At 36.2% G+C, this 17,415-nt stretch overlaps 1 protein-coding gene across 1 annotated transcript; it reads right to left on the bottom strand.

The window, feature by feature from the left end:
- Positions 1-1,007: 1,007 nt before the first annotated feature.
- Positions 1,008-12,631, bottom strand: tmem116 (transmembrane protein 116). Its single transcript, XM_079872194.1, has 11 exons — positions 12,376-12,631; positions 11,969-12,015; positions 11,799-11,862; positions 11,584-11,712; positions 6,795-6,899; positions 6,636-6,685; positions 5,790-5,873; positions 4,834-4,969; positions 4,365-4,509; positions 3,145-3,224; positions 1,008-3,055 (listed from the first exon to the last, which is right to left on the bottom strand). Exons 1-11 carry the CDS (start codon positions 12,439-12,441, stop codon positions 2,873-2,875), a joined length of 1,089 nt encoding a protein of 362 aa, XP_079728320.1. The 5' UTR covers positions 12,442-12,631; the 3' UTR covers positions 1,008-2,872.
- Positions 12,632-17,415: the final 4,784 nt, after the last annotated feature.

Below are 17,415 nucleotides of genomic sequence, written 5' to 3'. Positions count from 1 at the left end.
GTAATTACTGTGTGATTTCAGGTAATATTCTAATTTTTTTAAATCCTGTTTTTGTGGGTTTCATAAGCTGTAAGCCATAATCATCAAAATTATAACAAATAAAGGCTTGAGATATCTCACTTTGCATGTAATGAGTCTATATAATATACAAGTTTCACTTTTTTAACGGAATTACTGAAATAAATCAACTTTTTGATGATATTCTAATTTTATGACCAGCACCTGTAGTGCCCCTGTCCCTTGGTTGAGAACTTCTACTGGCATATTCCCCTCTCTCTTAACGGGGTTCAATATAGTTTTAGCCCCCATTGTGTCACGTTACGTGTAGGACAAAGCTCATGGAGATGAGGAATACGTAAAAATAACTTTAGTTTTAATAATCAAACTCTGAGGGGAAACACCAAACACTCACGCTAACATTGACGATAACGGACAACGACTGAACTAGAACACAAGGTCTAAATACACAGGGACTAACAAGATAACTAATGAGGTGATTGACAATGCACAGGTGATAGACATGACTAATTAACAATAATGGAACGCTAGGAAACAGGACGGAACCAAAAACACAATGCAGAGGGGAAACACAGATCATACATCTAACACATTGCCTATAAATGTATGGACAAACAAAGTCGAAACATTATTCTACAAAAGAGTGATTTAGCCATTACATTCCCAATCCAAAACTCACCACATCTCAAAACACATTTGTTCACTGTGGCCTTTTCTTGGGGTTTTTATTTATTTAATTTATTATTTATTTTACTCCCATTAGGCCTATGTATGTTTTTTTCTGTAGGGACTATTTTTAACAGGTGATAAGTAAAAAAAACGTTGCCTTGAGAGCCGTGAAGTATAATGCAGTAGTTTCAGCAGGTGGCAGCATTTTGCAGAGAGTTATAAATCCAGAGTTATAGAGTTATCATCAACCTATAATCGAGGTTGTCTAAAAAGCTAATCTGCAAACAAAACTCTGTAGAAATCAACCATCCCAAAATATTAACACTTATTTAGATTTTATTGAAATTTTCATTCAACACTTAATAGCTATGTACAAACATATTTACAATACAAAAGCACTCAGAAATGAAACACTTAAATTGAAACTTAAGTCATTCTGTCATGGGAAAAATTGTCATGGGAAAACAATTCTCCTAAGCCAAACTAAAACGGGAAAAGAGGTGCAGCATGTTGATTATGACACCACACATTTACACAACACTTTTAAACAGTGAATTTTACGTGACTTTTCCAGATGTTTGTAATTACTGAACAAGGACTAGCACCTTATTTTACAATCCTGTTTCGCATGAACATACTATGTAGTTACTGTAGTAATTCATAACCCTAAACCTGTAGTTACTGTACCTTACATTACTCAGTACTTTTGTGGGTAAGTACACTGTAAGTACACTAAAAGTGCATGTACTGAAAATTTTATAAGACCCGTTTCTAGTCAATTAAATATTTTAGAACAGAGCATAACTGGAAAATGTTACCAACTACAGAAGTTCCCATGACTTTACACTAATTCACCCACAATCCATAAGACTTTCTTTCATCTTCAAAACAAAAATCAAGATATTTTTAATGAAACCTGAGAGATTTCTGTCCCTCCACTGAAAGTTTACACAACAACAAAACGTTGACGCTAAAAAAAGTCCATAAAGAGATTGTCACAGTTATTCATAAGGTTTGTTCTCGCGTGTTTGAACTTCTGATAACCATATTTGATGTGCTTTATGTATGTGTTGATCAAAGTTTATATGTGAATAAAAACCTACATTAAATCTGCTTTTTGATGTAAACTGATCGTTTCTCTCTAGAAGACTTTGATTAAACCACATTTAACCCATTTATCAAAGTTTTGGTTGCATGGACTTTCAATGGAGGGACAGAAATCTCTCAGGTTTCATTAAAAATATCTTAATTTATGTTAAACTAAAGTCTTATTGGTTTGTAACGAAGAGTTTATTTAATTTCCCAAGCCTGGAAATCACAATTTCGAAATATTTCCCGTATATTTTCAAGTTTTCCATTTCCATCTCAAGCAAAAAGCTTATTCCCATGGTTCAGTGCAACTATCTTGACAAGTACATGCAAATAATTTCTCATCAGCTGTGCGTATTCTTCAATAATAGCCGCTGAGAAGCACTGCTCACAGCTTTATTTTGTACATTGTTCATCAAGAGGAAATTATGTGTGTGTGTAACTGACCCCAGCATCACTAGCCAGTGTGTAGGTGGATTCAGCGCATTGTGTTTTGGATGGAAAGAAGTAGCTTCGTCCTCTCAGATCCTGTTTCAGAGCTATTTCCCATGGCTGTAATCTCCCTTCGGTCTTTCCCTTTTTTACATGTCGCTAGTGCGCCGTGATCTGAAACCTTTCAGCAAACACTGCAAACACTGGATGATGAAACAGTTGATCTCGCAGATGAGCTTCAGTAGCAGGTGCAGCTTCTGAAATCTCATGATCAAAAACCAAAGTAGAAAAAAAGAAAAGTTTAGCTAGCGTTTCAGTATGTGAGTGAGTGAGCATCCATCTCTGCCATCTGGTGTCGGTAATATAACATCGAGACAAACTGCTTCAGCTGCGACATCAAAACCAAACACGTCTGTTGAGCTTCACGCATGAAGGACCACACTGATGCTTAGCTGGTTTCAGTCTTCATGAGGACAGCTTTTCTGACACAGCAGTGTGTGTGTGTGTGTGTGTGTGTGTGTGTGTGTGTGTGTGTGTGTGTTGTATCGACTCCAGTCTCTCATGGGTTCGACTCCACTGGTAAGATCTTGAATGCACTGCAAGTCGCTTAGATTTAAAGCATCTGCCCAATGCACAGAAGTACATGTGTGTGTGTGTGTGTGTGTCAGACAAGATTAGTGAGTGACGCAGCAGAACGCAGAGAGGCGTAGTTTGGCTTCTGTGAGCGTAACAGAGGAGTCTGTGTGTTCGCGTCGCGTACGGTGCTGCTGCTCAGAGAGCGGAAGTGTTGTTGAGTCCAGCCGTAAACCAGGCAGTTCAGCAGACCTTGAGATGCAGAGGTGAACGCCTGAGGAGAACAAGATCACAACTGTTTTACACTCGCATGTGAGGGTAAAGCTATTATTGCTGCGGGAGCTTTTATGTATTTTGGCGAACCTGGAGGATGTAGAGAGCGACTCCCACCCTTCCCTCGATTACGTCCGGTTTCGCCATCATCAGAGTGGCCAGTAATATTGCTGAAATAAACAAGAGATCATAAAAAAACTGTGTTTAGCTGTGGATTTATTTCACTACTTGCACTCAAATGGAAGATTTTGTACTCGAATTGCATATGAAACTTCCATGCATTTGGATTATCATTATTATTTATATTTATTACATGGCTTGGTTGAATTCTAATGTAGAATGCGGTGTGTTATTTCTTGATAACTGACGCTGCGAAGTATAACACACCGTTGCCATGAAAAACAGAGCGTTGCTATGGACGCAGGATTCTAACCGTAGAGACGGAACGCACTATTTTCTTTAGCGGAAGCAATACAATCGTTTTTAAATCAATGAACTCCTTTTTAAATCAATATTTTGTGTCAAATTATTAATTTATTTGGTAGGTATCCATGTAATAAGCGGGATAATGTAGAACAAGGCGGTTGTTATAGCGAATACAACCCCTTCAGGATTCAAGCTCCACTTCGCGTCGGGGTCCCGATCAGCCTGTATTCGCTATAACAACCGTCTCGCTCTACATTATCCCTTACTTATATTATTATTACTTTGATTCAGAATAAATCTATAAATTCAATTAAAAAGTATAAACATGGTTAAAATATGGCACAATAAATAACAGTGCAGCGCTTCTGGGTTGTACGTCAGAACGGAGGCTCACTATTGACTATTGGCATGTGTGTGATGCTGGCCAATAGTGAGCCTCCGTTCTGATGTACAACCCAGAAGCGCTGCGCTGTTACACTACTACACTCACTCAGAGAAACACAGAAGAACATGAAGAGTTGAATAAAGTCGTTATTTTTGTTTTGTTTGCGCACAAAAAGTATTCTCGTCGCTTGATAAACTTAAGGTTGAGCCACTGTAGTCACCTGGACTATTTTAAACATTGTCTTTACTAACTTTTCTGGGCCGGCAAGTTTCAATTACAGAGAAGCCTATGGAGGAGTGAGGCAGCTCTCAGATTTAATCAGAAATATCTTAATTTGTGTTCTGAAGATGAACGAAAGTCTGACGGGGTTGAAACAACATAAGAGTGAGTAATTACTGACAGAATTTTCATTTTTGGGTGAACTAACACTTTAAATCTGTCAAAATCTAAAGCTGTTAGTAAATCGGTTCCTCAGTGTTTTGTGGTATCGTGTGCTCACCCGGACCCCAGCAGAAGAAGAAAGCGGAGGGATAGAGCAGCATCCGTCGCTCCAGGAGCCGCAGAGTTGCCCAGTGATGGTCCCCGAAAAACCCCTGAGACGTGACGACACGCTTGTACAGCGAGCGAGCTTTACACATCAGAATCTGAAACACACAGGTGCAATACGATGAGTCGCATGCCTTTCTGAGAGCAGTCACACTGTACATGCAATAATAATGTGAAATATTGAATATGAAGCAGCACAACTGTTTTCAACACTGATAATAATCACAAATGTTTCTTGAGCAGCAAATCATCATATTAGAATGATTTCTGAAGGATCATGTGACACTAATAAATCACATTTTAACATATATTCACAGTTATTTCATGATATTTCACAATATTACTGTTGAAATGCTTGAACAGCAGTGTACATTTGAATCATAAATTGCTCAGCTATTCAGAAACGAGATGCTGAAGCTCACCGTGATGCCGATGAAGGTTAAGAGGAAGGTGAAGAGGAAAATGCCCATGCAATAGTTTTGAATGACAACACATGCTGTGACTTCTGTTGTTGCATATGAGGTGAGGTAAACAGCCCCTGTGTGCATCAGCAAACATCTGGAAGACAATCGGCATCGTATTAAACAACTGTCTGGAACGCTGGACTCTGATTGGTCAGGCTCATCGTTCTGGCTATTCAACTGCACAACTGACCATTGTTCTTCTGTGGTGCTTTAATACAATTACAACTCAAATCCATATATTTTATTGTGATTTTGTTAATTTTTTTATTCGCTATAATGACCAGCTGATAGATTGTTATGGAAGCTTGTTTCCGCCACAGAATAAAACATTTTAAAAGATAATTACGATTTTTATCTCACAATTGCGAGTTTACATCTCGCAATTCTGACTTTATTTCTCAGAATTGCGAGATATAAAGTCGCAATTACGTGTTATAAAGTCAGAATTGCAAGATATAAACTCAAAATGTGACTTTTTCTCGCAATTCTGGCTTTAAAACACGCAATTGCGACTTTATATCATGCAATTCTGACTTTATAACTCCCAATTGCGTGTTATAATTCAGAATTGCGAGATAGAAAAGTAAAGAAAAAAAAAAGATTTGTCTTTATATCTCACAATTCTGACTTTATAACACAATTGCAACATTATAAAATGCAATTCTAAGATAAAAAGTGATGTAAACTCGCAATTGTGAGAAAAAAAGTTTATTCTGTGGCAAAAACAAGCTTCCATAGATTGTTCATTAGACCCACACAAACAACTAACTATAGTTAGATATAACAACTGAATTGTATGTAATAAGTGTTTAATAACAATAAGCTCATTCAAATAAGACTCTGTGAAGTTATGATGATGAAGGAATGAGAAACAACCGTTTATTAATCAGATGTGAGAATATGGTGAGACTGACCTGTAGGGCTCGGAGAAGTTTGTGTAACAGCGAAACACATTTCCTGCCACGAAGACGGGCGCCGTGAGTATTAAAGGCAAAAGGCTGTGTGGAGAGATCAGGACAGACATTATATTCCTAAAATCTGCTAATATCACATTTTCTGTTTTATCGTGCATGGTTTTTGCCCTATATTTTATGCAGGATTATTAAAAAAGTTTATTGTAAATATTGCTTGAATGTGTACTGTGCATACTGGCAACTAGCTGAAATTTAAAAAGTTTCAGGTTTTTTTTATACTTTATTTCAGTTAAAAAAAATTGTTTGCGGTTTTAGTCGCTATGCTAAAAAAAAAACATGTTAGCAACATGCTAATTCCTGTTAACAATATTTTAAAACATGCTAACAATGTGCTAATTCATGCTAGAAACATGTTAAATTATGTTAGCAACATGTTAGCAATGTACAAATCGTGCTAGCAACATGCTAAAACATTAGCAATGTGCTAATTCATGCTAACAAAGTGTTAAAATGTGGAATGTGCTAATTGATGGTTGAAACATGCTAGCAATATGTTATTACATGTTAGAAATGAGTTAATTCACGGTGTTAAAACATGCTAACGACATAACCCCCTAGCAATCAATCTATCCATCTATCAACACTTCTTCAAACTTTATGGTCAGGCTTTCTCAAGCCAAATTTTTTGTATTATAGTCTTAGGTAAGTACTCATAAGTGCACATACTGTAAAATAAAGTGCAATCAAACTTGTTTTATAATTTCATTACATAAATGATGTTGCTCCATCTATATTTAATATCAGTTTCAGTGATATTTTCATTCCGATGATGTTCAGTGTACTCACCACGACAGAACTGGGGCCAGACATCTGCAACTTCTTGCTCTTGCTGGACTCTGAAATAAACAGGCGAATCAGTATTGCCAGCATTTACAGTAAAATAAAAGACTACATTGTTCTGCTTTATTTCCTTCATTAACATGACGATAATGATGAACTGAATACCTCGGCTGGGAGCCCGTTCAGTCTCCTGTAATACTTTCTGCTCAGCCCGGCGTAAAGCACCCAGACATAGTGCAGCGTGTAAAAGAAGGAGGCCATATAAAGAGTCTGCGGGATGAAAGTCAAAGGCAGAAGTTAATGAAGTTTAATTAGTTACACATTCTAATCTCAGAAAAGTTGAACCATGTTGTCACACAATACTGTAACCCATGTCTCTCTTTATTTAACGATACAACAAAATAACAGACGCAGGAGGACTGTAAATACACAGACTCATAGAAGGGAGAAAACAAGGAACAGGTGCGGTTAATAATCAATTAACAAATGAGTAACCATGGAAACAAATGGGATGACTAATGAACAGAGACAAATGAAACAAGAACTAACACAGGTAAAACAGAAACCTCAGGTGACAACGTACACTTTTAAAAAGAATATTTATTATGGAAATAATATGCTTATTTGACACGACTGCATGTTAATTGCAATTAAATGAAAATATATTACAGTTGAAATATATATTAAATGCAGCTAGCTGAAGAGTTTTTAGTACATCATTATATGTAATTTCATAATTACATCTTTTGTCTCTGAAATATGGTTGAAGTGTACTGCTAAATGTACTTACGAGTGTTTATGGTAAATTAAAATATACTTTAATGTCCTTTCTTTTGTTTTGTATTTAAATATATTTATAATTACACATTTATAATTATGAAGTTGCAACTTAGTGCATTTAAAGTATATTAACTTTAAAAGTAATATCAAAAAACAAACTACATTTAAAATTATAATCCAGAACTCTACATGTGCTTTAGTATGTTAATCAACACATCAAAATAAATACTTTACAGCACGACAAAACATTATTAATACATAATGATTTAAAATGTACTTTAATGTTGAACTTTTAACTTGACATGATTACAAAGTGCACTTAAGTGTGTTAAGAAATAGTACTATTTACTCTCTTTAAATACACTTAAGTGGCCTTATTAATATTATATTATCTGTAAGTAAAGCTTTTTTCAAGGTTTGAATTACACAATACGTGCACATTGTTTTTACACAAGGGACTCGAGGACCAGGGTTAGAGAAACACTGTCTTAAGGCACATTTGTTCCAGGATTGAGCAACTTCTTTATGTTGTTAAAGATAGAATATCATTCATCTAGAAATGCCTAACTAGTCAACATGGTTTTCCTTTCTGTTTTACTTGGAGCACAGTTGACTTAAAGAGGATTTTAGTTGTTAGTTATATTTGATCAAGGTGTGTTTTGCCTGATTTTAACAGTCACAAAACTATGTACACTATTGCACTATTACAAAATGCGTCAGCGGGCACTGTGTCATATTCAGTGCAGTGTTGTATGCTCAATGACACTGAGTGAAACACTTAAAGCTCATGCAAAGGTGAATGTGAAGGGATTTTTAAGTCAGTTTAATATGATTTAAGTTATAATGACTTGTACAACCAACTTGATTATACTTAAAAAAATAAGAAAGCGACTAAACTTAAGTTTTTTATTTACATCAAATGCTACGATTTAGTTTTCATTATGATTCTGTTGTTATAGATTAATACCTGTTATTAATTATATTCTTAAAATAAAAAACACTTAATGCATGATGAAAATTACATTCAAATGTAGTTTTACATATTTTACACTTCTAGTGGTTCCCTAAAGAAGAAGAAAACATGAACTGATTAAAGACCAGATCATTTTAATTAGTCACTATGAGCTCTTAAAAATGTAAACGATTCTAGTAAACTTATGCATGCCGGTCTGGTTAGATGTGACTCATCAGTGAGTGTCACATGACCTCGGGCAGGGTTTTCCAAAACTCAGGGCGTTTTCACTGCATGGAGGATTGGCAAACAGTGTCAAATGTGAAGAAAAACAGCATTTTCCACAAATAGCAGGGGATTTTTCTGATAAATTCTGCTTGTAATTACGTGAGTAATAATGTTGAATTGTTAAGCTTGACAAATGCATCCAACACTACAATATATATATATAAAAACTGAGAAAATGGAATTAGATTATTTACTGATGGTGTAAAATTATGGAGCCCCTAAAAAGGCATGGTGATGGAAAAAAATGATGGGAAGAAAAATAATATTTGAATGCTATTGCGTTCTCTCACAAAACCTTTGTGTTCCCTCGAGAACTCAAAAGTGCGCACAAAACATTTGCGAGAGAACGCAAAAGCACTGACGTATACTCTTTCCTCCCATCTCATATTTTTTCCCTTCACCATGTCCGTATTAAATGACGCTACTTTGTGTCACAATTTTATGCAATGTTACTTTTCAAGCTAGGTTAGTTTATAATAGCATAACCAATAACAAATTTAATTTACAAAAAAATGATTTGTTCCTGTAATGCCTTAAAAGTAGAGCTACACGATACTGGATAAATTGAGTATCATGATTTTTTGGTTTAAAATAGAGATGGCGATTCTCCAACGATTCTAAATAGACAGCTAAACAAAGTAACATGTAATTTAGAACAGATTCTCACAAAATGTTAATTGCTGTAGTCTATTTAAAATGTTTTATTTTTTTTAAAAAGGTTGAGTGAATGATTCAATGACTCACTCATAAAGACCTAACATGTTGCATTACTGGATGAATCAGCGTTTTTGAACAAATTTCTTGAGTGAATGATTTAATGACTCATTTTTTAACAGTCACTTGTCGCCATCTACTGGTGTAACGATGTAATCGATACAATCATTATTTGAAGCGTCAAGTTACTTTCAAAAGGTGATTTACTCTATTTTGATCACTACCACAAACTTTTATCCCAGTACTTCTGTGATAATTTGAATTATTGTATAATGATACTGTGTTGAAAAGACACAAAGTGAGACGCTTGAAAAGACTGTTTGTGAAGCGGTTTCATACATGTACATGACATCTGCTCTCTCTGGGTCAGAACGCAGATCTGAGTGTTCACTGTACTCGTACTTGTCAAAGTTTAATAGACAGAGTTGAATCGCTGTCATTTAGGAATAAGATCACAATGGGTGTTTGAATCCCGATTGCGATATTTTAACGATTAATCGTGCAGCTCTACTTATAAGTCTAGGGAAACCAAACCACTTCCAAACAACAGACTGAACTTTGCCTCCAACATTACTGAGCAGTGACGTCCACTCACACCCATGACAATCCACTGCTATAAACAAGTGTGTGTGTGGAGTTTAGAAGTGGGGCAGAACTCATTATATCTGGCCAAAGAATATGGACCAAATTTGCTGCTCCACTTCCTTTTCACATTCGTCCCAGTTCCACGTTTGTTTTGTGCTTTTAGGTTTTAATGTCTGAGCGGAGAACAACTCATTTTCGAAGTGAAACTGTCTAGCACACATCCTTGTCTTCTCTGTGATATTTTAAGCAAAATGGAAAACACACAGGCTTCAGTAATGAGAGACACATGTTTGGGCCTGTAAAGCATTGGCAGAGTAGAGAAAAACTCCCTCACTGGTGTTTTAAAACTTTTTTTTTTTTAGCATTTACACAACAATTTATTGGCTAAAGACCTTCCATTTTCGAAAAAGGGATTGTGTCAACTTGAAGTACCATACTAAATGATTACAATATGCATATATCAGGTTATTTTATGGTAGTCTAGAAATCTACAAAAGATATCATGGTACTTCTATGGTACACGTCCAATAAACTATGGTATTTTTGGTAACATGCTATTGTTTCTTCTTGATGTTAAAAAAAAACAGTCTGTTAAAAACATTCCTTGAATTAAAAGTGACAGGAGAAAACAGTGAAAGAATTGTTAAAGTGCCTCTATTATGTTTTCTCTTTCATGCAGTGTGTGATAAAACTGTTTGTGAATGAACAAGGTCTGCAAAGTTTTAAAGTGCATGACAAATAAAGTTATTTTCTCTCAAAAGAAAGAAGCGATTCTGAACGGCCTGAAACGAGTCTCAGTAATTCCAGTCTTGAACATATGTAGGTCTAGGTTTGTGTTAAATCTGCATAATGCCAGTCTGTGCTCTTCATTGGCTGCCAGTGAACAATGTCAACTTTGACCCTCAAACCCTGTAGTTGTATCTGAGACCGGAAGAGTTTGGTTCGAGTTGTTCATGTTGAGAAGACGCTGTTTTTTTGTGCTATGAAAGCAAATCCACTTTGATGCACTTCTGAAGGATGAGACTCACGCTGGAATTGTTACAGTAAAAATGATGCCTGTTACTGTTCGTATCACTGTGCATCAAGTGTGAGGAAGATCCGGAGCTGAAATTCAGATATGCTAATATGTGTTTGGTTTCAGATACATGCTGTAAGCGGTCGACCAATCACAACAGACTGTGCCGTCTGACCAATCAAAGCAAAGTAGACCAATCACAACAGACTGGCTCCCCATCTGACCAATCAGAGCAGAGCAGGCTCTCGGAAAGGCAGGGTTTAGAGAGACTGAATCGTTGATTGAAGAAAATTAAAGAGAAAATTAAAGTGTCTTTGACCATGGATGCATGGAAACCTTATTGTAAGAGACCTGCAAAACTAAATTAGGGCTAGAAACCTTTAAAATAGCATAACAGGAGCACTTTAAACGTTTGAAAAGGATGCTCATCTTAGTAATATGTTTGTTTTTTTGATTCCAGATGCAGTCAATCAAATATGACGGCTCCAATGTGGCTTTATTTGTGGAAGTGGAAGTATGATGCAAAAACATTGCATGTAAAAAAAAGGCATATAGAGGAAGTACTGTTCTTTCGCATATGATAAGCATTATTTTGGCATGATATTGTGTCAGTTTTGTACCTGTTCCACAATGTGGAGGTTGTAGCAGATGTCGTAAGCTTTACAGTTCTGGGTGAAGAGAAGACCACCAACCATCCAACTCAAAGCTAACAGCAGGTCTGTTAAACTTAACAAGAACAACGGCAGCACCTGGAACACAGGTTTGTTTCTGTGGTCAAAATTACATCTGCATGCATGAACATATTGTTAATGATTCAATAGCTATGGAGGCTTACCTCTGGTTTTTTCACTAGTCTTGTATAAATGGCATATCCAATTATGGAGCCTGCACCTACAATGCTGTGATGCAAATTATTAACACATATAAATAAGTATACAAGACATAATACAAGTATCTATTTATTAAATGACTGCAAAACTACGATAAAATAAATAGATAGCCTACCTTAGGATGGCCATTGTCATTTGAATACATCGCACTATAGAGTATACCTTTAAAAAGACAAGAAAAACAAAGGAAGAATAGTGTATTTAATCGGTGTGTGTTTATTTTAAGCATGTAGAGCATCAAATGCAAGATAAGTATTTTATGAGTTTATGGCAATGCATGACCTAGATATGAAGTGTCTGGAAATATACACGTAACGTGTATTAGTCAGTGGTTAATTTATACTTGCTAAATAAGAATCAGCGTTAGTGTTTGAAATGATTATTACTTTTAAAATTTCTTAAACTATTAGTCATTTAAAAAAGAGAATTTAAAGAAAAAAGCGATAGTGAAAAGGGCACGAGAACCATGCGCGCCCGAAGCATAAGTTTAACTATGTTGTACAATTTTGTAAAACTACTTACAAATGTCCAGTTGTCAGTCGGTATGGTGGTGTTAATCGGTGACTCATTTTGGTCAAAAAAGTCCATATTGCAATATTAAATAGCCTATTTAGTGATCAATTAATTCCACCTTAGAGCCCTATATATATTCCACTCGAAATCCTTCTTTATGTAACAACAGCAAAAAAGCAGTTCTAACAAATGTATATATGCTACCAGAACATGCCAGAATAATAATAACTTAATCAGACACAGAAGATACAGAGTAACAAAATGTGCTTTCTCAAACTCGAGTCCTGTAAATAAAAACAGCGCGCCCCGCCCACTGCATCACAACGCGATTCCGATTGGCTAGGATCTGATTGCTCACACATTCGTCATGTTTTAATGTACATTAAGCGTGGCGTGCTTCACCAGGCATGGCGAGAGATTGGCGCATTGTCTGTATTTAAAGGACGTCCTGTTTTTTGGCCAAAATTGTTTGCCTGTTTTCCCATACGTGCAAACTGACATCGTGATGACAATCAACGGATCCTTTAGACATGAACAGATCTGGCAACAAAACTGAAAGTCTCAGTATCAGTAACTAACGCGTTATTTTATATTATAAGACTATTAGTTGACTTGCTACCCTTTTTTATTTATTTATTTATTAGGCTGTACCTTGAAACTAATTTGTTTGCAATTAAGCCTTATTCTCAAAGGCACATCAGTTTAAGAATAATCTTTTATTACACAGACTTGTGATATATACAAGATCTACATAGATCAGTGTCTAAACTGAATCCAGGTTGCTTGTGCATCTATTTTCTGTGACATGCACATTTACATTCACATAATTGCTCAGTATTTTACCTGTCCAAACATCAAACATGTTCACTTTGTGTTTTGTCCAGTTGTTAGTGATAGTTAGATCTGACTGACGTTCAAAGGTCGCAGATTTCATGTCATTCTCTCGCCTGTCGGTTCTCATGAGCATCAGAGGTCTACATCCCTCACCCATGTCTGGCTTCATTAATGACAGTATGCGTGAGAACAATGGACACAAGCACTGCCTATGAAGGCTGTCTAAGAGAGTTTCTGTCATTTTCTTCATATCAGCCACTGTGAGGTATCATATCCATAATGTTTCACAGATCCAGTGCACATACACGATGCAGGTTTGAGTCCAGATTGAGCATCACATTTCTCCCACTTTCTTCCTATCCATTAAAACACACACAAACAAACCTGCTCATTTCATTTGAGCATTTTTAGCTTTGATAGATCATGCAAACAAATGTATAGAAACATAAACCGTAAACTGGGAAAAATCTTATGGTTATAGTTGTATGACAAGCTGCACATGGTTCACTGCTCTGCCACAATAGTTGGCTTTCAGTCTTTGATTTTCAATTTCATGTGCATGTAAACTGTTCAGAAGTCTGGGGTCAGTACATTTTATTTACTTTTATTCAGCAAGGATGCATTCAATTAAATAATAGTGACATTTATAATGTTACAAATCTATTTCAAATATATGCTGTTCTTTTGAACTTTCTATTCATCAAAGAAAATTTGAAAAAAAAAGAAGAATTTCCACAGAAATATGAAGCAGCACAACTGTTTTCAACATTGATAATAATCATAAATGTTTCTTAAGCAGCAAATCATCATATTAGAATGATTTCTGAAGGATCATGTGACACTGAAGACTGGAGTAATGATGCTGAAAATTCAGCTTTGATCACAGAAATAAATGACACTTTACAACTGCAATTCCAAAAAAGTAGAGAAATTTTGTAAAATGCAATATAATCAAGAATATCTTGAAATAGTACAACGAAAAAAAATGTTAAATGTTTTTACTGGCCAAATGAATTGTAGTTTTTATTATTTGAATAGCTGCAACACAGTCCAAAAAAGTTGGGACAAATGGAAAATAAAAGTGAAAAGATTTTAGAGTATCCAAATGAAAGTGTTTTTTACCAGTTCAATGAGCCGGTGAACTGGTAATAGTGAGAGTATCGTGATTGAGTGTAAGAGGAGATTCTCAGTCTTTGCAAGGAAAGGTCATCACGGCTCACTTCTCTGTGCCAAATATCATGAGAGAATTGTCAAATAATTCTAAAATCACATTTCTCAATTCAAGATTGCAAAGTATTTAGGTCTTTCACCATCTATCATACATGATAATGTGTAAAGATTCAGGGAATCCAGAGAAATCTGAGTCTGTGCTGGGCAAGGCATGTGCGTGACCTTTGACCCCTCAGACGCCATTGCATGATAAACCATCATGTTACGGTATTAAATACAGACACATGTGCTCAGGAGAACTCTGGAAAACACTGAACACAGTCTGCCTCTCGAATCTCTGTTACTCAAGGAGAAACTATACATCAGTTCAATGCAGAGATGCTGGAGAGTTCTCTGAGCCCGAGCTCATCTCAGATGATCCGAAACACTGATGAGTCCATGTTTCAGACAGTTTTTGGGGAAATGGACATCGAGGTCTCAGTCTCAAAGACGAAAGGGATCATCCAGACTTCATCAGCGACAGGGAAGCAAACATCTGTCATGAGTGGAGGAGCATCAGTGGAAACGGCACGAGTGACTCGCATGTGATGTGGAGGAAACACTGATGTGGAGGAGAACATCGGGATTGAACAGAGACATATACTGACATCAAGATGGCATCTTTCCTGGGAAGCAAGACAAAGCCAGGCCTCATTCTTTATGTGCTGCAACAGAGTGGATTCTCAGATGCCCTACACATGCAGTCCAGATCACTAATTTCAGTTTCAATTTTCAATTTCTTTTTATGTCATAATTATGATTCACCATGACTTTTTTCTTTTGAGTCAGAAATCGGTTTGCAATAGTCATTTAAAAAAAAAAAAGACCATTCAAAAATCTCGCGAGCCCAAACGGTTGACCAGTATGTATGCAGACTCTGCTCATTCAGACCGCTGACTAACTCTTTTCTTTGAGTAATGACTTCTTTTGTGCTGGATATGGTTGATTAAAGGTCCCATTCCATGGATAATTTTATTATTTTATAATGTTTCCAGTGGTGCCCTTATAATGTTAGTATGTTTTTTAGATCAAATGTTTTTATAATTGTTTGAAGGGGCGTGTCTGTGTGAGACTTCAGTGTAAACGCCCTCTGCTGTGATTGGCTGCTGTGAGACTTCAGTGTAAACGCCCTCTGCTGTGATTGGCTGAAATGCTTGCATATGAAATATCTGGCATTACATGTGGAACTATCTGGAAAACTTTTACTATTACAGCTATTATACGTTTTTACTATTACAGCTATCGGGATTAACGAATCGTGAGAAGTTTTTTAAGTATTTAGATCTATTTCAATCACATAAAAGGTTGCAGTGATGATGAGCATTGAGCAGATGACAGCCTGTTGATCGCGTGAAAAAAGATCTTATCATTGCAACGCAGTTTCTGCACTCACTAATGATTTCACCAATGCAAACATGAGGCATATAAATACAGTAAGAGCTTCGTTGTGCAGTGTAACAGCGTCATTGATTTCATAACGAGTTTTGGCAAGTGTCCAGATAAACTCGCGCTGTGTGATTGACAGCTTGAGCGATTGGAAAGGGATTGTTCTGTGATCGCTTTCTGTATATTAATCACAGTTTAAGTAAGATTATTTTCATCCTACTAAGAGAAACGATGTGAAGTTGATCGCTACTTCCATATTAAATCACTACTTACCGCTTGCTGGAATATAGTTGAAATTGCCCCCTTCGTCAGTATGAAACGCTGAGAGAAGTCTGCTTGATATTATCCCAGGTTAGAAAAACAGTCCGTGGTGAAATGGACAGAGCAAACTAACAACTTCGAATTAAACTTTTGCGGTATCCGATTATAGATAAACATCAACCACGTCTGTCGTTCGCCATCATTATTCCTGTGGGCGGAGGTTAGTCTAAACACGGTTTTAATGACGTCATTAAAGCAGGATGTAGAGGGATGTAGTCCAATCCAGCCGTTTTTTGTAGGCGACTTCTGTTAAATAAAATATCTCGCTTGGCACTGAACTTTGAGCTTTATAATTTTACAGATATTATTTATACTCTAACAACAACATTACACACTAACTAAAGTTTGAAACATGGGATCACGAAGAACGGGACCTTTAACTGCTACACGTCCCGATTCTGAGTTCATGAGCTCTTCCAAAGCGATCACTGAGTCAGTCGAGCTATAGTGTCAGAGGGATTTAATGATATTCCCTTCCAGATTACTGGACCACCTGTATGATCAACAGGGTTCATACAAGAAAACATGTTAGTGTTTGGAATATCAGACATTTGCAGGTCTTCTTTGAAAATAAATAAATAATAAGGTTAAAGAGGTCACTAACATCTGCTTTATTTGGCCTCGAGCAGTGGGGCATTATTGTGTTTCGAATCCGAAATTGATGACATTTGTATGAAATGGCAATATAAAAACCCCTTTTCTCTCTTCCCTTTTCAGTTTCCACTGAAAGAAGTGTGCTGGACTCACGATACACTGCTTACAAAGCACTATATTACACACAAAATTAAGGTTATTGGATGTTCTGAAAAACAGTTGTGCTCACTATTTAAGGTAAGACTAAGATTTGCAATGAAACATATTTGGGTCAATCGTAATTATGAGATAAAAAGTCATTATGAGATAAAATTATTTTATGTCATCATTTAGATTTTGTAATCTCATAATTTATCTAATTTTTTTTCTTGTGTGTCAGAAATGGACATGTAAACATAAAATTTGATAATAAGTTATTATCTGCTAGCACTCCAAAACAATGCAAACCAGTTTCATAACTTTCACAGAATAACTTTCACTTCTGTGTGTTTTTTTTGGACCAGGAAACCAGACAATAGAAAAGTACTGTGAAGACTGGAGATTCATAATTCAGGAAGACGGAAAGCCCCGTGCAGCCTTATGGGCCGGACCAGGAATATTTGTACAATGCCCAGGTCACCTGACCATAAAACCCATAAAAAAAAAATCAAACAGGGAAGTATAATCTTCATGCCGCGTCACACCGTTGCCACATATCAAATATTC

The sequence above is a fragment of the Squalius cephalus genome, assembly GCF_949319135.1.
Source record: "Squalius cephalus genome assembly, chromosome: 5".
Classification (NCBI taxonomy): domain Eukaryota; kingdom Metazoa; phylum Chordata; class Actinopteri; order Cypriniformes; family Leuciscidae; genus Squalius; species Squalius cephalus.
The sequence above is the reverse complement of the archived record's forward strand: the minus strand, read 5'-3'. Positions and strand labels throughout refer to the sequence as shown.

What these genes read in the sequence shown, in the direction of transcription:
- tmem116 (XM_079872194.1), bottom strand. Translation starts at nt 12,441, where the DNA reads ATGGACTTTTTTGACCAAAATGAGTCACCGATTAACACCACCATACCG. An exon ending in TGAACGGGCTCCCAGCCGAG is followed by an intron (nt 6,686 to 6,794) that starts GTATTCAGTTCA and finishes TGTTTATTTCAG; the next exon opens with AGTCCAGCAAGAGCAAGAAG. An exon ending in AACTTCTCCGAGCCCTACAG is followed by an intron (nt 4,970 to 5,789) that starts GTCAGTCTCACC and finishes ATTGTCTTCCAG; the next exon opens with ATGTTTGCTGATGCACACAG.